The 22,526-nt window shown below is 37.7% G+C and overlaps 1 protein-coding gene across 1 annotated transcript in view; it reads right to left on the bottom strand.

Annotated features, from left to right (window-relative positions):
* Positions 1–22,526, bottom strand: part of eipr1 (EARP complex and GARP complex interacting protein 1) — a 49,766-nt gene that overhangs the window by 16,277 nt on the left and 10,963 nt on the right. The window contains exons 5-6 of the mRNA XM_014987437.2: positions 11,427–11,526; positions 4,038–4,174 (exon numbers count right to left, since the gene is read on the bottom strand). Of these exons, the coding sequence (XP_014842923.1) occupies positions 4,038–4,174; positions 11,427–11,526 (237 nt within the window). The remainder of the gene's footprint in view (positions 1–4,037; positions 4,175–11,426; positions 11,527–22,526) is intronic.

The raw sequence follows: 22,526 nt of genomic DNA on the forward strand, positions 1-22,526 counted from the left end.
ATCATGAAGTAACCTTCATAACATTTAGTTTAATGTAAAATTTCAGTCACAAGATGGGTAGATTTTCTACATCGATTTTTCGTTTTACTTTTTAATTATTTGTTTGGTTACAAAAAATATGTAACTTATGACAATATGAACATATCAAAGGAACATTTATTAATGAAATGCCACTATAACATCTAAAAACGGCATTGAAATAAAAAACAGAAAAAAAGTCTGAACTGCAGCTCTTTACAACTGGGAGCAGTCCCCTGAATAATGTAACAGCCAGAGTACACTGAGGCATCATGCAGAAGTGAAAATGTGTCACGGCTTTCTATTAAACACCACTTTCTGTCCCCAGTATTGGAGCGGAGTAGTTCATAATTTACATAATGTTGCATATTACATCAGTACAAAGTAGAACAGGATCTATATATGTTTTATAAGAAGTGTTATCTTTGTTTTTTTTGTGTGTGACTGGGAGACAGTCTGTTCCTCTCCAGGGTGTTAGATAACTTAGATAAGGCATCTCATACTCCTGGGCTGCACTCGCTGTGCCTGTTACTGAACATGGCAGCCAGATTTGGGCTGGCAAAGTCAGTGACAAGCCACAGGTCGGAGTGTGTCCAACTGCAGAGGTGTGTGTATGTGTGTGTGTGTGTGTGTGTGTGTGTGTGTGTGTGTGTGTCTCCTATATCTGCTTTTTTGTTGCATTTGCAGGTGTGAAGGAACACCTCAAAGGTCATCTGAGGAGGCATTGGAGCGTGCTGAGAGCCTGCCATCATACAGCTGCCACGCCAACTGGGCACCAAACACACACACAAAAACACACCGACTCCCACGCTGACAACCAGGTTGCTAAAACCAAACACACACAGAGATACAGGGAGGTACCTACAGCAAAGAGCAAACACTTGTCACAAGCAGGTCACTCACTCAGACAGGCAAACGCGTCTCGCTACTCATTCACACTTGCAAGCCTTACTCTTGCAACCACTTCACACTTGTGCGCCAGTGTGCATGCGTGAACATGCACACACACACACACACACACACACGTATAATATGGTGCCCTTGGTTGCAATCTGTGTTTGTCTAAAACCTTGGACTAAGAGAGTCAAACAGCGACAGAGATTTAATCAGTTAATCTTTCTCACAAACAAATGGCAAGGAAACCATAGAAACCACAGACCTTTTATTCAGAACCCAAACATCACCTAAAGCTACTCAAATATTTGGGGATTTCATGGTTTTAGCTTTTCAAAACTTTTTTTTTTTCTTTTAGGAAATTTTCAAATATTTTCCACCAATATCAGCTAGCTTGCTTAATTTCAGGATTCATTATGAAAGAAAGTTTAGATTTTTACATTTAAAAGACTATAGCTAAATTAGTTTTGACCGGTTTTTCGACTCGTTCATGATTACATCCACCGTGTGCTTATTACTGCCGTTTCTCAGTGACACCTGATGCATTTGTTTTACTTTTTCTCTAAATGCGCTGCTGGCTACACATTCATTTCTGTCTGATTAATGGTTCATTCAAATGTAAATTTCCAAATCTAAATCATGCTCTGTTTAGAGAGAAGAGGCCATCACCTTTCTGAAGACATCATCTGTAGTTTTGTCACAAGACCACTATTGGTTGGTCCTGGTAACGTCAAGATAATGAAAATAAGCTACATTAGACAGCATCTCCAGTCAAATGTTCTCTGCTTCATTTGACTGAGACACAGAGAAAAAAAAAATCTACAACTTAATGATAATACATCTATATTATCCAGTATATACAATTAGTTTAATATTTATGTATGTCCATATGTGTTTAAATTCAGATTTTTTCATGGATCCACTTTCTTCCAATAACTGTACTGTTAGAAAAAGGTGGAAGCAGATGTTACTCCCTCTACTGGTTGAAGATGTCCCATAGGAAAATATACGTTTTCATAGTCCTTTATAATCCCAAATATGAGTCTAGGGTCTAAGCGTTACACTTCACCTATTCCTTCCCTTTGTGAAAATGGTTAAATCAGCTGGAGAAAGCAGCATAAACAGAGTGTGCAGGAACTCTTTAATTTGTTATAGGGAGTGGAGTGAAATCAATGATTCAACTATCTTATCTAGCCCTGTGATACGCATCTTGTAAATACATTCTCACTTTCCCCCCCTCCCCCCCATACTCCCTCACGAAGCTCCCCTCTCAATCTCTTTGGCACTTTGCTGTTATCACGACGATCAATAGCGAGGTGATTATTATTCTTCTAGCACAGCCCACACGTACACACACGCTGACCTCCCTCATCAAGTAGCTAAGAAACTCAGAGCACACAAACAAAGCATACACTTGCAATGCAGACACACAACGAGGGGTTGTGAGGTGTGCTGCTGATAACCTGCAGTTACAAGGTTAATGTGTGGTACTACACATGCTCCATGTCAAGCAGGAACATTACGGTTACACCACTCCCACTTCATTTGTTGTCCAAAATGATGTGTTTATTTAGTGTAATTTAAAGTAGTTATTTACTACTTGTCTTCTCCTACTTTCCAAATCTCATCTGAACAAAAATGTTTAGAGGCTGTAAAATAATACAGACATATTTACATCATGCATGTTGAACGTGATGCTAAGAAGAACAGTGAAGTACATGGCAGAGATGAGCAAAGCTAAAACTGAATGTCTGAGCAAAATGCACAAATGTGGTCTAATCAGAGATGTTTCAGTCAATCAGGCATGAAAACAGTCAAGACAGGAAGACAGAAGAACCTTTTCAAGGCAACGTACTCAGATATTTGTCTCATTTGTCTTCCAAACTCATTGAGTAATGGTTTTAAATAATAATGATTTTGGGACAAAACAAAATAATTGTGAGCATTTTTTTTTTCCATTATCGAGCAGCCATAGATCACGTCATATTTTCACACCAGGGAAATTTAAAGTTCTTAACATTTAGAAAGGCTTTCTTCCCACAGTCAATAACACTGCTAAGCATTATAACACGCAGAAAGTAAACATTTCTTTAAAACTGCTGTTTTGGTCAACAGTACTGATTTCATTTCTACCTTAATGTGTCATTTTAAATAGATTTATCAACGTCTGTTAATTCTTTATTATGCATCTTTGATAGTTTTGTTATTTTTATTTGAATATTTTTATTGAATTTTCAGAAAAAAATAAATCCCCTACCAATACATTCAACTGTATGTTGTTTTTTTTTTTAACTGAGTTGTTGATTGTAATTTTAATACTGATTGTATTTTTGGACATTTTTTTGCAATTTTTCAATAGACTTCTGGCCAACCTAAACACAGTTTCATCCTTCATTTAGAAAATATGAAGTGACAATCAAAATACCTTGACTAAAACTGAACTAGTACATAGCAAAATTATTGAAGTACTTCTTAAGTTATTACTGATTGTTGGCTTAAACTGGGACAAAAATGTCAAACAAAGCATATAGATTTAAAATTAAGCACTTTTGTTTGCATAAGAAATTCTAATTATTTGAAAAGAAAGTTGTTCTAAAACATGCTCAGCATGACGAGTATAATTAAAAACACATTTCTGTGTGCAGCACTGAAACGTCTTGTAAAGCCATGTAAATACCTTCTGAAACCATTAAGCTCTGACAATTTAACTTACACGACACTTAAATGACTCATTTCTGTCAGATTTAAAAGTATCCGACTCAAACATCCAACTGGCTTTAAGTCAGGTGATAGCGGACGGCTCCTGTGTAAGAAATCATGGCTCAACACTGAGTGGCAAGGAATTAAGAGTGTTATGCTGCGAGATTTTCAACATCAAGGTCACTAAACCAAACTTTGATGTTTCATTTGCTAAATCGAGCAAATTCCATAAACTTTATAGTGAGACAGTTGATAGAAAGAAACCGTAAGAGTCACGTGGTGTTTGCAATAAAACATTGCAACTTGTCTTTCCCTAGACAATAAATAATTGAAGTATTTGAAATAAAGTCAAACAAATACGTGTAAGGCATAAGGCTTTATAGGAGTTTTACATTTTCAGACTCGCCTCCGGTAATGGAGCTCACCTCATAGTGCGAAGATCCCAGCCTCGGATGGTCGTGTCGTTTGCCGTGGCGAGCTGGCTGCAGTTGTGGTGGGGGCTCCATTTGCCAGAGGTGAACTTCAGCTGACCTTTACCCTCGAGGGTGGCAGTGCTGGAGACCTGCAGCACACCGGAAGACCTTTATTAACTTGTCAGAGCATCCATGGAAGTTTCACTTAAATACATGTGACAAGTTCAGCAGGAACAGTGCATTCAGTCAGAATAATAAGAAGCTTTTTCTCTCCGCCTTAATCAAGATTAAAATATATTCCTAAAGGAACCATTTTAAGGTTTACTTTTGGACGCTGTATTTCATTGTTCAGCCGATGCTAATAAAAGCAAAAGATTTGTTCATGTGGTTTCAATACTGCTTTAACTGTCACACCATTTTTAGTTTAAAACTTTTCAAATCACACGCCTTAGAAACAGAAGTTTTCTGTTCTGTTTCTAAGCAACTAAAATAAATGTTGCATTTCTATTTTAAATAAAATGAGTTAGATCATATGCATTTCTGTTGAAATGTTAGTATTAAAACATAATATTGTGGTACTTTTATTCACAGATTTCATATTGTCAAAATGTCATACCAGGAGAAGTTTATTCGCCGCCTTGGTCTTTTAAAAGTTACCAGTAATAAGAGGATTTAATTAAGAACTATAGAAACCGCGCACCTTCAGTGGGCAGCAGATTTGTGATCGGTGTACTTTATTTAACTCACATAATTCACCTAATTATAGCTTCCTTTTTTCTTTTTTTTCTTTTTTTTTCAAAAAGACGTCCGCCAGCATATGTTTACTGAGGAAAAATGCTCACTAACACATAAAGTTTATTGATTTTTCATATAAAAAAAGGACTTCTATTTGAAAGAAGAGAAACTTCAGCCTTCATGATCACTTTTTCTGTTACAGAATATGTATCTTTTTTTAACTATTTTACTTCATAACTATTTTACAACTAATTTAAAGCAGAACCTCTTCAATTCTGTTTTTGCTATGGCTTATCTTTCACTCATAGCTCATCTATAAAGCTCTTCAATTTTAATAAACTTGCGGGGGATTCCTCTTCACTTTTGTAGTTCTACAACCTTGACTTTGAATAACACACATTTTGTAGCATTGACCTTTTTTAGAAGACCTCCCCTTTGAAAGCTTCCACCTTCCAGGCAGAAAACTCAACTCTGATGAACTGAATACTTGAGGACATTCAGAAAGTTTTTTTTAGTGTTTTCTTAGTGCTTTTCTTCCAGGTTTTTTCAAGGTAAGCCTGTGGAGTTTGCGAAAAGCTCTTACTCAGGCTAGGTTTTTTTTTCTCTATTCTGTGAACTATACTCCAAATTCAAGACTCAAAAATACTTTGAAAGGTTTTTGCTACTTCATTGTGAGCTAGTATTGGTTTTGAAAGAGACAAAAAGTTTAATGTTAGTAGTGAAGAGACTGATTTTATTCCTCCTGGTTTAGTAATGATTTAGTTACCTTTTATCAAACCTGCAATGGATTCCCATTGGTCTTTCAAATAAATGATGTGTGGTAGGTGGAGACCAGCGCTGCAGGAAATTTTCATTAATCAATAGTTTCCTCTAAATTTGTGTGCGTTAACGAGATTGAGGTAGTTTTTTGCTTTGCTGGAGGTGATTTACACACAAGACCATTTATTTTGGAAAAGATCTGCTGAGCTCTGAGAACGCTTAAAACTGATTAGTGTGAAGAATTGAATCAAAGCTGTGTAGGTTGGTTGAGGATCACTGGAATGTATTATGTCATTTATTTTTCAAACGTGACTTGGTGTAGAAATTAAGTAGCGCAGTGAAGGCCGATTAAACTGGAGCATTTGAGGTTTCTCAAACAGGATGACATGCTTGTCCCTGGATATTTTTTCCAGATAGATTTCAAATAAAAACAATGATGGTGAATTTAATGAAAGCCAAAATGCTTCAAACCCTCTGATTTATAAAGTAAATTGCTTCGTAGGGCTTTTCTTGAAAAACAGAATCCAATTAATGCAGCAGACTGGCTTTGGATAATATCTTTCCCTAAAACTTGTGATGCATCTAACAATTCCAAAAAGCAGAACCACACGACTCCATTTTTCTTTGCTCCCTGACTGTCTGCAGGTTTTTATTCTCATCCTTCTCCCTCTCCCAGTTCTCCAGCCCTCCCTCTTTCTCTCCCATCCCTGGCTGCTGGAGCAAAGATCATCGATCGGTCCGTCACCACACTGTTCCCTGGTACATTCTCATTATTTCAGCTAGGGAGGACAGAGGGGGGAGATGGTGAGCGGCCCATGGAGAAGGAGAGAGGAGAAAAGGAAGGGAATAAAGCAAGAGGGATTAAAGGAAGAAGAATTGTACAGGTGCAGAAAACAGGAAATGGTAGACATTTGTCAGTTGTTAAGTTGGACTGCAAGGTTTCAAGATGGAACACTAAAATTGTACACTTTTCCAGACTCAAATGTTCTGGTTTCACTGTCAAGCATAAATATCTACGTTTACCAGGTATTTATAGTAGGACGCATCGATAAATCGGCCCCAATTTCCTTAAATTTGGGAGATCGGTGATAGGCCGATACTTGCATGTGAACCCGATCTTATGCACCGATCTTATCTACCTCAGAAAAGGTCTAAAAATCAACGACTGTCCTCTTTTTCTCTGCTTTGAGAGAGGTTTGACTGTCATGTCTGTACATTTGCAGTTACTAATAGTCACCCCGCTGTTGCCAATACAGCAACTTTCTTGTTACATTTAGTACCGTTTCAGACAAAAAAAAAAAAAAAAAAAAATCAGTGTCTGTCCATTCAGAGGTTTTGCACAGCTGAAAGACTCAAATATGTATAAATGAATCAAAGAATCACTCCAGGTATGTTTGTGATGAGGTACTAACATTTTAACATTATGTAAAGCTCAAAGAAGTTGATTGCAACCCTACCAACCCAAATTCCAAAAAATTTTAGGACATTTTATTTATTTCAGGGGTCTGTATTCAAAAAATGTCCTACAAATTTCAACCGATGTAGGAAAACACGGAGGTCTGCTAAAATGTCCGTAAAACCCACTCACCAGAGACAGAGAGATGCTTTCTAACCTAAACATAAAGTGAAATTTAATCTTTAGTGAGTCATCATTTCAAGACTACTTACACAGATTTGATTCAATACTCCCCTTCTTATTTAACTTTAATTAGATTTTTTGCAACTAAGCTGTTTTTGAAGATGTTTTAACCACTTAAAATGAGGGCAATAAATGCTGGACAGCTAGTCTAGTAATTACCAAAGGGTCCATTCAAAGGATAAACCAGATTAGGTTTATCATCTATAAATATGGTTTTAAGGTGCCAAAGGACACGTGCACACACATATCTAAATGTCTTTTCACGTAACTTAAGGAAAGACACAGCCTGTATTCGACAGAGAAGTAGGAGCTCCCCTCCCCTCCTTGGAGAACATGAGCATTCTTAAGCACCAGTAAGAAAGAAAACTTCTGCAGGAATCCTGCTCCACTAATGGTTCAACAGCAAAGCTGGAGCTTCGTGCATCCCAGCTTCCCAGCTTTATTAGTCCGCTAACCAAATTAGGGGCCCTAACAAGGCAGTACACACAACACTAGGGGACGCATTCATTTAGGAGGCAAGCAGCTCTAATGCAGAGCTTTCTATCAAATCACCATGCAGTCATGCTTTCTTCACACCCCGATGGTTCAGTGTGCGCACATTAGTTTGTGTGAGAGCAGATGTGCGGGACAAGGTGTGGAGGTGTCCTCAATTCCACCAGCGAATCCAACTGATGAGTGCTGCAAACACACATCATGGGCACAAAAACAATGCACACTGGCATGCTTAAACCCACAATCCTCTCTTATAAATGCATACACACTACCACATCCAACTCATAGAGCCACTAATCCAGGCCAGGCCTGAGAGAGAGAGAGAAAAAGAGAGAGGGTGAAGAAGAGGGACAAAGAGAGAAAGAGAGACACAGAGAGAAGGAGACAGAAATCAAGAAAGAGAAAAGAGAGAGCGAGAGATCCGTGCTGTGCTGGACATGACTAGAGATGAACACATCACACTCTGACAGACTGAAGAGGAGAGGAGAGTGGGATGAAAAAAAAAGGAAGCAGGGAGGGAGGTAAGAAGATTAGCATTCTCATCAGCAGAGGAGGAATTTGTCTTGGCTGCCTAGCTCTCCCTCCTTTTTTACATTCCCCTTCTCCTCATCAGCTCCACACTCTTTCCTTATCCCGGCTCAGTCTTCCTCCGTTCTTATATTTACTTTTGCAATCAGCAGGATCCTGTATCGACACGTTTTTCCTTCCTCCTCCCTCCTTCTCATCATATTTCTCCCATTCACATTCATGCCCATGTTTACCTCAAAGCATGAATATCAATTGTTCTGTTTGGTGTCTGTTTCACAGACATGGATCACCTCTGTGATCCACTCGTTTACGTGCTGGACTGACCTACACAGTTCTGTGCAAATGATTATAACTTCCCCACATTTTGTCACACTACAGCCACACTTGACGTATTTTAGTTGGATTTCATGTGCCAAAACAACTCAAGGTCACTAATTATTGTAGAATCGAAGGAAAAATAATACACAACCTCCACTGAAAAGTGCAGTGCGCATTCGTGCCTAGCTCCCTTGGGCCAGCCCCATGTTTAAACACACTTTGTTGCAATTACAGCTCTTCAATAGCTCAATATTTGGAAGTGTGGCCAACATGGACTGAATGGCTTTGTTCACTTCCTCTGTTTTGGGACACAAACTGAAGATGAGTAGGTGATGTAAAATATCAACCTTTTGTTTCCCCCTTTCCTTTTTAATAATAAAATGACCTAGAACTCAACATAAGTAACCCTGGCAAATATTCGGACAGAGTGAGAGGTCTTAGCCTTCCATTTATCTGAACACAACAAGAAAGAGCCTAACAGACTTTTAGACTCCAAGACTGACTTGTGCTTGCACGCGAGTTTGCTGCCCTTTATGTGAATCTACATAAACTAATGAGTCATACACTTCATATTTCTCATCACATCTGGCTTCTAATGGATCCCCCCCACACACACACACACACGCACACACACACATCCACAAAAGCCGGCTGACACATCACAACTCGATTAGTTCTTCCCCAAATGCATTCACACATGACACACGCCATTATTTTGTGGCTTTGAATACACATAATGGCCTTTCTAAGTGCAAAGCTGGCAAGTTGGAGACGGTGAATTTACAGTGAAGAGCCTCTTCACCTTGCATTACGAAGGACACAACCACAGGCAAATTGACCACAAGTATTTACACTTAATTTAGTTACATTGTTTTTTCTCTGTATTAAGAGTCATTAATATGTATTTCTGCCAGCAAGGGGCGACTCTGACAGGCAGCGTTGAGCAATATTTGGGGTTTGTCCCACTCTTATTTCAATCTCATAATACTTTCATAGAGAACTTTCGACAGCCCTCAATTTAGTATTTGGCCAACATCATTTTTTTTTCTGTTCACTTTTAGACAAAACACAGTCCATTGCAAATGTATTCCCATGGCTTATCTGTACATTTTGCTTCGATGGTAAAATAAATAAGTTTCTAAATATTTTATTTGGATGTTATGTTCTTACTGATACAAAAGGGGTTTAAACTGTGAAAAGGACCAGATGGTTTTGGACTATTTTTATAAATAGAAATATGATAAGTGTGGTGTGCAATTTGAAATAACTCCTAACTTTGATACCCCAAAATAAAAGTCAACTCAATGTCTTTAAATGTCACTCAATCAGGTATTATGCCCGCCCCACAAGTGGATTTTTTTTTTCTAAGTGGAAATACAGCTTTTCCATGAAGGGCTGAGACTTTTGTAAGAGGATATACCACAATAAACTGCATGATGAAGACCAATGAACACATCAGACAGGTGTGTCTGAAAAGGCATAAAGTTGTGGAGAAGTTTATAGCTGAAGTTCTAAAACAATATCTAAAGCTTTGGTCATGTCATGAAGCACCCGTTAGTCTTTCTAACAACTGGAGGAGCTAATTACCACCAACAGAAGCAGCCATAAGGGAGTAAAGGGACACTGTAAATCTAAAGGAGGAACAGAGAACGGCAGGAGAGTCTATCGACCGGTCAGCTACTAACTATGTTAGCTGCATCTGTCTTGCCTACATGGAAAACCTGAGAATGAGCTATAGGACCATTTGTTTGCAGTTTCATTAACTCATGAAGGGAACACACAGCTAACGTGGAATAATAGCTGTGTTTTGTGCTCAGATGACATCAAAATTAAGCATTTTGACTTAAAACATATTTTGGAACAAAACCTTTCAGAAGTTAACCATCCAGCATGTGAATAGCATGCAACTGAAGCTATGTTTTTTGTTTTTTTTGTTTTTTTTCTTTTGGAGGTGGGGGTGATGTTTTTATAAAGCATATTCATATGTTAAATGGCCCAGTTAAAGTCCAGATCTAAACATAAATGTATTGTTCGCAGATTCTCTCCTTCCTGTCTGATTAATTTGCAGCTATTTTTCAAAGATTGAATATTTTAGTTTCTAAACTGGCCAAGCACTTGCAAGGACTTGCAGCTTTCATTGTAGTAAAAGATATTTCAACAAAGCACTCTGTCAAAATTTTATAAAAATCCCAAAACCTCTGTGAGGTTCTAACATGTGAAACTAGAGTGACTTCAATTTAGAGATGCTGCGGTACACTCTGGCTTCAGGTCCATTAAGATTAGTTTCATTCATGAACACCCTTTTATCACCATACAATTTGAATTATGTTCTTTTCGTAAGGTTCTTTCTTCTCACACATTTTAAACACAACATGAATACAGCTGTGCACAGGGAGAGGCAAAGTTCATAACTCGTTTTGTTCAAGCCACATGACTGTGTCCTGCTCATCCCCATGTCTTACGAGGACAATTATTTCTGCTGCACAGCATGATTTCCCCACATTATATGCAAGTCCAGATCTTGCATATAAGATCTGGACTTATATGCAAGTCCAGATCTTGCATATCTGGACAGCACATAATTCTTATAAAAATATCACAAGAAGTTTCTGTATGTTTTAAATGAGAAATAAAACATTGTAGAATGAAACGAACCACGCTGCAGGCGAATAATGCAGAGATGGACTGATTTCTCAGTTCTGACACAAGAGTCTTACAATCAGCATGGGGCAGAAGTGAGGCTGTTACAGGAGCTCTAACGTAGATCTTTGCAAATACTTTATATGAACATGTGTGAATAGTGTAAGCAGCTGTTTTGTCAGTGAAAATATGTTTCAGTTAAAACGATGAAAAAAATAAAAATAAAAACTTGGTTCTCAAATAATAAGTGTGTGTGTGAATGTGATTTTCAGTGTGTGTGCGTCTCATACCGTGGCTTGTGTGGAGCTCTCCTGGAGGTCCCAGAGCAGCGCATGGTTATCAGCCAATGAAATCACACGCTTGCCATCGCCCATGGGCTCCCACAACACGCTGTAAATGCAGAAGGACACACATGCAGCTTATAAACACTCAGAAGACCTGAGTCATGGTCAATAAGAGCACAGAGTTTGGTTATATTTACATGTAATCCACACAGTGTAACAGAAAGATGTGATCTAGTACATTAAGGTAATGGCCCACTACCCACGCAGTGGTCTACTGAATGCACCTTATTATTAGCACTTCAGAAATTTCTAAATTACACAATAGAACCATTCAAAATAAACCATAAATAGTCTGCTTTTAATTAACATTTGCAACTGGAGGTCAACAGTTTTAGCACTAATGAAAACATAGCAACAGCATAAAAAAGGAGTTTTCAGTAAAGTTTGTCTCTTTTATTAGCTGTAAATTATGTTTCAGGTAGATCATGAAAAAACCCTTAAAATCCCAGTTGAGGTGCCTTATTTGTTACCTCAAATGGGTAACAAATGGGTAGTATCTCATCAGTTCACAGAAAATCTAAAAAAAAAAAGTGTAATGCAATGTCATTCAAAAATGGTACTAGGGCAACAGCCCGATGTGTTTTTGTGTAAAAAAAATAATAAAAGTTGACAAGAAATTTAAAAATAACAAAATAATTATATGATACTGGAAGACATTATTGAAAATACTTAAGCACTAACTATAGAAGAATAGAATAATTATATGTAAACATGAAGGGTCCGCATGCAAACTGACTTTAAACCATCACCGGTTGCTACGGTTACTTGATGTTATCTTGCCGTTTTAAGATTAGCTAGCATGTTGTCAGCAAACAACTGTTTACCACAGAGTGATCAAAGAAGTTATGCTAACAGACTCATTAGTGAATGGGATACAATGACCCCAAAGTGTTACAAGCATGTGAGGGAAATGATGAGAAAAATGCCCCAAATTTCAGAGGCCAGACTTTAATTACTTAGAATATTTCAAACAATTTTGTTATGGTGAGATCATCTCCTCCTGATGAAATGCGCTGAGTCTCTCTATTTAGACAAACTAATCCATTGTGGGCAAGGACGCTGGGGGTTTTCCTAAAACTGTAAATTTTCCTAGAAAAATGGAAGTCATGTTTATTGTGAAAGGGACAAATGACATAGGATAATTTCTACCTATTTTGGTCACAATTAGAGACCATTTTGACTGCATGCAATTGCATGCTATTCTAGTGAAATTTTTATGGACGGACAAAATAAAAATGGATTCTACTTCTGAAAGACCATTGCAGTGATTGGTCACCGTTAACGAAAAATCTTGTGAATTTTACAAATGTGAACACTATGTACCACATAAAAATGAACATGTAGCTGCAGCCATCAAGGCAGGTGCTGGACTAAGCCATCAGAAATCAAAAGTGTAGCAGGCTGAACGGGAGGCAGTGCCAAGTGCAGAACTTCTGACATCTGCAACAGATGCCACAAAGCTGTAGGGAGTTGCACCAGGCAGAGGTGATCCTTCAAAACCGTCCATCTTGAGTGAAAGATGATGTGCATAATCCATGGTGAGTTACAAAAATTCAGAGATGCATGACTAGCACACAAGTCTAGTCATGTGCAGGGGAATGGACGGCGCCCACACTCTCCCACGGTTAAATGCCACAATAGGTAGCTTTTATAAAAATGTATGTTTTATATATTTGTTGATATATTGCAGCACTATAATACGAAGGTATAATATGAGAAAAAAAATATTTCCCCTGCCTTCTTCCTGTGGTCTTACTGCCATGTGTACAAATATATACCACTTGGTCACAGAAACAACCAATTGGAGCCAGGAGGAGGGTCTTAGTGGTCTCAATCAAACCCATGTATGTGCTGCTTCCACCCTCCTCATTGTTCACTGCAGGGCTACGGTTTCTTTCCCACAGCAAAGCCTAAAATGGAAGTTCAAATTAGTGAAAGGGGAATGGGGCTGACTGACCTGGAGCCTATGTATATTTTACCCATGTTCCAAGTGTAACAGTCCAGATCAGATTTGTGTTGCTGGCTGTTATGCATCTCACCTGCTGCAGTCTTCTCTGATTATACTTTTGGAAGTAAATTAATTGCCAATAAAAGTGACAGCCTTGTATAAATGAGAGAGTACTCATTGGCAAATCCTGCAGCCCAATTCTGTCAATCTAATGCCACAAGAGTGGGACACATGGTTGCTTCACCGTCGCTAAAAAAATAGCTTTTACTGCATACTTTGCTTTGATCGCTCCCTGCATACAACCGTCTGCAGAGTATTGATTCTTTATTGCATGCCTCGTGGAGCTGCAAGTCCTCACTGTGCTCTACTTAAAGCATATATTATGAGCACAGGGCCACTTGCTGAGTTTTTCATTGCTCCCTTGTTGGATACCGGATCACATCTGTACTTTTCATCATTTCTCTTAGTTCACATAGCTAAATAAAGATGGAAACAGTGACAAGACAGAAGAACCCAACAGACAAAGCAGTTCTTTAACTCCCAGTCTTGCCATGCAAGATAAAGTCAGCGACCTTCAAACGAGCCAAATATAACTATGGTCATAAAAATGCTCCCATTTTCAGTGTTGATTAAATGTTATAATTTTTATCTTAAAAGATAATTATGTTTTAATCCGGACTGAATGCAGTGTAAATTTGGATTACTTGTAGGTTTGGTCGTCTAATTCTGACACAGCTATAAAACCAGAGTCGCAAGACGCTTAGTAAATGATGCCCATTATTTAGGAAGTTCATCAATTAGACACTTCATTTTCTTGAACTCATTTGTCAACCTGGAGAAGCCACAACAATGCTTATGTCTGAGAGACGATGAGAGTGTTTGAGAGAGATAAAACAAATGACCAAGTTAGAGTTTGCTGTTGGACTGAGTCCAAGTTTCAAATATAGATAGCGCCATTAGAAGAGGCGAAGCAGAGCGCTGGAGGGATTGGGAGAAGTAGAGGAGGGGCAACGGAGCTGTGTTTATTAGGGCTGTAAATCTAAGGCTGCTGAGGGACGGCTTTTACTGCCCTCCTGAGGAGCAAACAGTCATGGACTCTGGATGCAAAAACACAGACGTAAACACACCCAGCATGCAAACTTATTCGCCTTTAGGGCTGTATCACATTTACTTTAATTCATTTTCAGAAGACAAAGGAATATTTATGCCTAGAGTCAACCACAAAAATATTTTAGTAGCAAAAACCAGTGGTTAATATTAGTTTTAAAACTAGGATTTCAGGAGCCAGAACTTAACCTGAAGCAAACTGTTGGGGTCAGACCTGCCAATTTCAAAGAAGAGGTTTGTTTGGGAAACAGGCTGGATAAAAGATGGACACAGAGACTCATTGTTAAAATAAAGTCATTAATATAGTTGTTTTTTCATTATGTTTAAAGAACAAATCCATCTATACTGAGAATAAATTACTCACAGATAGATTTACAAGTTTCAGTGACACTCAGACTGTTTATGGTTTTATTTGAAAAAAAAAGAAAAAAAAAGAAAGAAAACTTGGTTTCTTTCCATTACACATTATAGTGGTGCACCACTTTGTGGACGTCTAAAAAAAATCCAAACAGGCAGATATGGGTTGTTTATATATATGACTGGAAATAAGTACATAGAAATTTATGAGGTTTGTAAAATGGGTTCTTACTATATAACTCACTGAAGGTGAACATTGGACCAAGAATAGCACAAACCCAACACCTACAGCCCCATCTTAAAAATTGAACAGCAGGTGCCAAACACGTGAGGAATGAGCCTAAGTGCAAACAACTGCTAACACAGAAACCTTAAAAAAAGACAACAGATTGCTACCTTCTCCCTGACACTGATGCAAAAACACACATTCATCAGGACACCATAGGGCCAATTAAAACATACTCACCACTTTGGGATTTGCACTTCACATTTTTCCCCAAAGTATCAATTATCTTATGCAACAGCAGAGAGTCGGAGACAGTTACTGAGCGGTGTCTAATATCGGCTTTCTTTCTTATTAAACACTGTAAGTTACATGCATTTGACCTTGAGTTTTGCAACAAGCTAGCATCTGAAGCAGTATGTAAATACTGTCAAGGAGAGCTGTGGGGGTTTCACAGCCCCATACATCTAAGTCGAGGGAAGGGATGCAGTTTTCTCTCTCTCTTTGTCTTTCTATACGTCTCTTGCTCTACAGATTGTTCTCCTGTTATGCTGTGCTTTGCATGTATACAAGTTAAATCCCAGTATGTACAAGATAAACACATCGGGTGTGGCCCTCCTCCTTCTGGACAGGATTTCACAGGCATACCAAGTAAAAAAGTGCCAAACTAAGTGACACCTTTTGCAAGTATGTAGATGAAATTCATGAAAACTACTATGTGTGACTCTTATTTTCTTAATTTGCCTTTCTCAAGATTTTGTGAATTAAGTTCCTGAAATATGAAATTGCATTATTGTAGCAGAGTTTGAAGGTTATCAGACAGAACATTTTCTATCTCATGAGAAGTGAGATGAGAAGGTTAAATCCAAACACAAAAACGAGCTCATTGTGTCAATGTAAAAGCCCATTCAGGAACACTGAAGGATGGAAATTTTAGCAGCACTATTGAGCTCTTTGTATGGTGGAAAAGTCAGAATTATTGCAAGAATTTTATACTTTATGAAATAAATTATTTAGCTTATTTAAACAGTTATGGCTCCTATTAACAGAGCTTGGATGATAATTTACTCAGAGACAATTCCAGTGTTGCCTAAGGAGGTCAACACCTTATATCAAGGTGTTCATAATTATTAAGCAGATTCTTTCCTTAAGGCAAAATAGGACTAAACAAAGGTTTAATCGAGTCTGAAAATAATTTTTTTTTAAATTTACCAAATGTCAGAAGAGCTATCAGGAACCCATAATAGTCCAATTCTGCCAACTACAACATATCTGCAGTACATATAACAAGAAGATGCTCTGAACTCAGAGAAATGGCAAAGGCAAGGAAAGCTGAAACCCGACCACCGCTAAGCAAGGCACACTGACACACACAAGAAATATGTGAAGACAGGTTTTTCACGGGTTTTGTGGATTGATGAGAGTAACTCTTGACGGACCAGGTGGATGGGCCCATCGCTGGATCAGTAGCACAAAGCTCCACTTCATGTCAGACGCCAGTAAGATGGGGCACTAGTACAGGATGGTATTATTCAAGATGAGATGGTTGGATCGTTCTGTGTTGGAGATGGGCTCAAAGTCAACTTCCACACCTACTGCCAGTTTTTAGAAGACACTTTCTTCAAGCAGTGGTGCAGGAAGAAGTCTGCATCTTTCTAAAGGAAAGTGATTCTTTTGCAGGACAATGCTCCATCACATCCATCCAAGTGGCTGCGTAGCCAGTGAATGCGTTAAAGATGGAAAAACATATGACATGGCCTCCTTCCTCATCTGACCTGAACCCAGTTGAGAAATTGAGGGCAGTTCTTAAATGGGAGATATGGTGGAGGAAAACAGTATACCTTTCTTAACAGTGTCTGGGAGGCTGTGGTTGCTGCTGCACAAAAAGCTGATCGTCAACAGATCAAGAAACTGGCAGAATCCATGAACAGACGGCTTATCACTGTTATTGAAAAGGAGGATGGATTTACTGGTCATTGATTTTGATCAGAAATATTTTTTGGAAAGGTTTGAGTTGTTTGTTTATAATTCTCACTTAAACAGATGAAAATATTGGAGTAAGATGCACAAGCGTGTGTTTTTCCATTTAGTTCTATAATGATTTTGCCCAATAATTGTGTGTCTATAGATATTCTCCAAAAAAAGCACAAACGTCACTTTTTACTTTCTTTACTTTACATTAATGTTTGAGGTTTATTAGCATTTTGGATTAACCAAGAACACTTTAGTTGGTGATTGATAAAAATAATCCTAAAAAAAAAACAAAAAAACAACAACAACAACAAAAAAAAAAACACTTGGCTAATAATTGTGCACTTAATGTATTTTCTATGCAAAACCAATGTTACAAATGAGGTAAACAAATTAATAGAGTTGGTGACTCTGAACTCTGGAACTTCAAGAGCGTGTGCAAAAGCAAAAAACACTCCACAACATGCTCATCATGGTGGACTGTAAAGTACAGACGATCCTTCCTCTACTCTACTGCAGTGAGAACAGATGCAGGAGATTATTTTTATCCAACAGAGTAGTCTCCTTACATGGAAAACACAATCAGTCTTTTTGTCTTTTTTTTTTTTTTTGTCTTATTAAAAAACTTCTCTTTGCAATAAAGTAAATTATCAAACAATGTTAGCTCTGAAAAAGATTCCCTTAAAAGTGTTATTCAAAAAATAATGGTCAGGAAACTATACTTTAAACCGATTTAAACTCTTTAAGAACTGGTGAAAAAATATATATTTCCACTTCAATGAACCCGACGTGGCCAGCTTTTGAACCTTGCAGCCAGATAAATTTATAGAGAAATTAAAAAAAGAAAATTCTTAAATTTACTCAATGAAAAAAAAAAAACAAACAAAAAAAACAACAACAACAAAAGTTTGGAGGCTTCTTAAAAGGCACACACAGACTTTGATTAAAACTGGACTGTTTCACCTGTGATATTTGGGACCTTCACCAGAGGGGACAAGGCTATATAATTTGCTAGTAAGGTTTAAAGAAAACACAATCTTTGTAAAATAAACAGAAGTCTCAAAAACGTATATTAAGCAATTGCACACTTAATATTATAGGGTTACAGGTGTATGTCTACTAAATCAGAGCAATCATCTACATGCAACACTTCTCCAACTGTACAAAACAAAACATTTTTCTGGCATCAAGTATAACAGGAAATCAAAAGATTGAGGAGTTAGTGAGTTTTGCCCTATTTTACATGAAAACTCATAATAAGGAGTCCAATAACCTCAACAGCCTCAGAATTCAGTAGTTTTAGCCTCATCTTTGTGAGTCATGTCATTAAAACGCATGCAAGATATGATTTTAGACTGCATTCTTTAAACATGCCTGGGTATTAATTATGGAAAAGATGTGGTCTTAAAAGCACCAAATACTAGGGCTGCACAATATATCGCAAAAGTGTCGTCATTGTCATAACAATGTGTGTTATATTCATATCGCAAAGAACTATTTAGACGGAAAAACTTGTTGGTCAATATATTCCGAGTGTGATAAACTTTAATTTTTCACGTTAATGTAATATTTAGACAATTGGACATAGTCTCAAGGTAGCAGATGCTGACACCATACACTGCTCTAAAACTTCAACTGGCTCTCAGAGCTTCTTACAAAACTATAAAGCTTAGTGGAAAAGTAAAATAGTATTTGTCCCAATTTAACTTTAGTCGTTTACAAAGTTCAAGATAAGTCAAAAAATAGTAGGATTTAAAAAAAAATGAAGACAAGATGAATATGTTGTAAATAACCTGGTTAAAACAACATGTTCTCTAAACAGCAGCACTAATTTGATATTGCTAAGAAAAATCTGGTTTTGTTAACACAATAATGCATCCTACTTTATGCAATACACTCTTTTGCATGACAAGGAATAAAAACAGACCAAAACTTGTGATCTTTTTGCAAAAAAAGTAAAAGAATTCCAAGACAGGTACTATTAAAGAGAAATAACTTTTGCTCAAAAACGAGAACATGTTTCTACGATCAAACACACAGTTGTACCATAGCCATCTTCTTCCATCTTTAGAATTTTTTTTTTTTTTTTTTTTGCGCTCTGCCATTCCCTCCTAGCGTGCCGATTGGCTCAAATGGCTCCACATGAATCAATTTGGTCAACTGGCAAGGCTCCCAATCGAAACTAAGTGCACAAGGAGGAATAAGAGGGCAAAAATCGCCATGGAGAACGCATAAACACACACACAAAAATTTTGCCTGCATTTTTATTCAGTGCACGCTTCACAACGGAGCACAGGCTCAAATGTTTGCCCGCCCAAACAATGAGGGGATTTTTTGAGGAAGGAGAAAGGGTTATTGTTAGCGGGAGTGAAGGGACAGCACGCGTGAGCTAAACAGGCAGACACGCTACAGTGGATGCAAGCACACATGGAGCAGGTGGACAAACACGCACGCAAAAATAAAGTAAAAACAAAAACCCCTAAAACACAAACTCTTTGTCTTTTCACACACACAAGCATGCACAGATTGGTGCAAGCTGCCAGTATTATCAGAACAAGAGAGGATGTGTGCATGTTGTAGAGAAATGGAGGAGGCGGGCGGCACACCAGAGCCATCCGTCTAGGGAAGCCAATAGTGCACAGCATAGGGTGCAGGCTTCACAGCATCCAATTCACAGCCCAACAAAACAGAAACACACACGTATAGACCGCATGTGCACAGTGTGATGCCCTTGTGAGGGTTATAGCTCTCAGGGCGCTGAGACAGTGGTGCCCACAACCATCAATCTTTACCCCCACAGCATCGTCTGACCTGGTCTCTCACACATATACACACAGATAATTAACTTTTTTGATCCCTAGCAAAAGTTAAATATTTGTAACTTTAATTTTAACCCTAAAAAAAACAAAAGTCTTTACCCTGAAATAGAACTTTAGAGGGAATGATAACGAAACAAGCTCAACAAAACAAGCAAAAAGCAAAAACATTTAACATCTCTGCATTTTTCTCTTGGCTTTTCCTCCCTCCCTCCCAATCTTTATCTCTACCTCACAGACACCTGCTACAGTACGCCAACTGATTGGCGCGTCTAAAAATGATAGCAATCATGAGGCAGACGATGAACGGCGGAGTAAAAAGCGGAATGACCATCGATTTTCATTCTCATAGGCAGTGAGTTATGGCGAACAGCTCTGACTGTAAGACAAAAAGATCGAGCCGTGACTAAAATCCAAGATGTGGGCCAGTCAATAGTCAGATCCAGAGAAAAATAATAACACGCGCGCACAAAAGCACCCGAGATGAAGACGAGATGCATTTCAGAGTATAACGGAGTATGTGGCTGGTTCACTTTCTGAGGAACTAAAGGCTTGTCAATCTGTCTTCTAAGTTCTTCTAAACTTAAAAGCCAAATGTCATATTTTAGAGCCTAAAAATCTAAAAGGTTTAAAACATAAATATGTCAAAATTGGCCTTTTCTTTGTTTATGTGGGTTTTTTTTATTTTAAAAAGACACCTTTCTTAAAGTCCCTCCTTCAGAATCAGACATGAACTTCCACATTGTATATGATGTAATAACAGCAGAAAAATACGTCCAGATGATTGCCAAATGGATTGATTTCTTGATAGAAGATAACTTTTTAGTGGTAAAATTTCAAATAGATGTGTAGAAAATTATTAGTGACAAAAAAGAAGTGGAGTGATCCATTTTGGAACAAAGATTAATTACGCTGCAAGCATGGGCCTACGAGCTCAAAGTGAACAAACTAAGAAAACATATTTATTCTAACATGAACTCAAACTGCAAAGAGACAATGTCTTTGTTGGAAACACCTTTGGCCTCTGGATTTTGAAACAAGTTTGATCTAGGACTTAAGAGTAATATAAAAAAAATATGTTAAAAAGCAAAAAATACACACTCAAATGATTTATGCTCAATAGTTTTGTCATTACTTGAGTCAAGGAATCATCTTTATGTCTAATATGTTTCTGCACTTGATGCAGTTAACCATCATTTTGCTCCTGCTCAGAAGCTCTGTTCCATCCAACGAACGGGGGTCAGCTGCTTCCTGCACATTAGTTATGATTAGAGCTCAGTGATGACTTTGCTTTGAGATTTATTCAATGAGGACAGCTCAACACATAACTGACACTCACAGAATAAGAGAAGATTGTGGTTAAAAATGGACTTGTGAACCATTCATGCCCAAACAGCAAATGAGAAAAATGTATTTAAGAATGTTGAATGTTTTCCTAATAAACCAATGAGCTTGTTTTACTGTGTGAGCCATCAGCCATAGAGGTTAAACATTGACCATTTCTTCCAGTACATTGGTGACACATCCATGCTGACTTTGATTAATAGGGACCAAATTTGGAAAGGTACACCCTTGACATTGGAAAAGTCACCCTTCCCTTGGAGGAAACTTTAGATCGAAGGCACAAAAATATCTGATGTGTACATGAATGTTGTGAAACAATTCTTTTTGCGACAGTGAAGAAGAGCATAACATCTGGCTCCTCAACATTCAGTGACACTTAACTTTGGTGCAGGACATCTCAAACCCGAATCTCAATGAAAACAAGGCTGTCTCGGTGTTTGCCTATTGGATAAGTCTATTTATATACTTTACAGATTGACATAGTTCGAAAATATCCTCCGGGATTGTGTTTCAACGAATAATACACGAGTTTCACTGCATCTGATAACAGCAGTACTGGATGTGTTGCACCATTGCTGCAGAGGGCTCTGCAATGCATTGTATATGTTTTATAGTGAGTGAGACAGTTGGAGCTTCGTTATAACAAACAAAAAGCTGGTTCAGAGTAATTTGACTTTTTTTTTTTTTTTCCACTGCAGTAAACTATTCGACCGATGGTATTGCGTTGAAATGAGCCAATTTCTCTTTATGAATCAGACTGTGGCAGACACAATGAGAACCAACCAATTCTGAAGTAGATGAAAAACAGACTAAATTTAACACTTATTTCTAATATTTATATTTACTTGCTAGTTAAAAAAAAACATATAGAGAAGGACCCAAAGCTTTTTCAATCTGACTCACTGTAGGCAGTGATCACATGTTTGAGGGGAAAGCTTTTTTAGTTTTATTTGTGGATTTTTGTTTTGCAAATTTTCCAATATGTCCATGACCCGTCATCCACAAGGGGGTGCTGCAACGCACTCAGCACTAATGCTTCATAATTTTACATGACTTTTGGTTGTAAATTGTATGTGCAATATATAAGAAAAAAAAAGACAAACCGTGTTGAAGAGAAGGAATGACTCTCTAACTACATAACTAAAAGAATAAATTAGCTCTGTTGACAGTAAAGAACAATAATTGACACCAATACTTTTTAGAAATGTACACTTTTTAGAAAGACTAAGGAATGTCTGCCAAATTGTGGTAGAAAAAAAAAAACCTTTAAAAAAACAGAT

This window comes from Poecilia mexicana, unplaced genomic scaffold (genome assembly GCF_051168715.1).
Source record: "Poecilia mexicana isolate PSO_F unplaced genomic scaffold, ASM5116871v1 scaffold_22, whole genome shotgun sequence".
Lineage (NCBI taxonomy): Eukaryota > Metazoa > Chordata > Actinopteri > Cyprinodontiformes > Poeciliidae > Poecilia > Poecilia mexicana.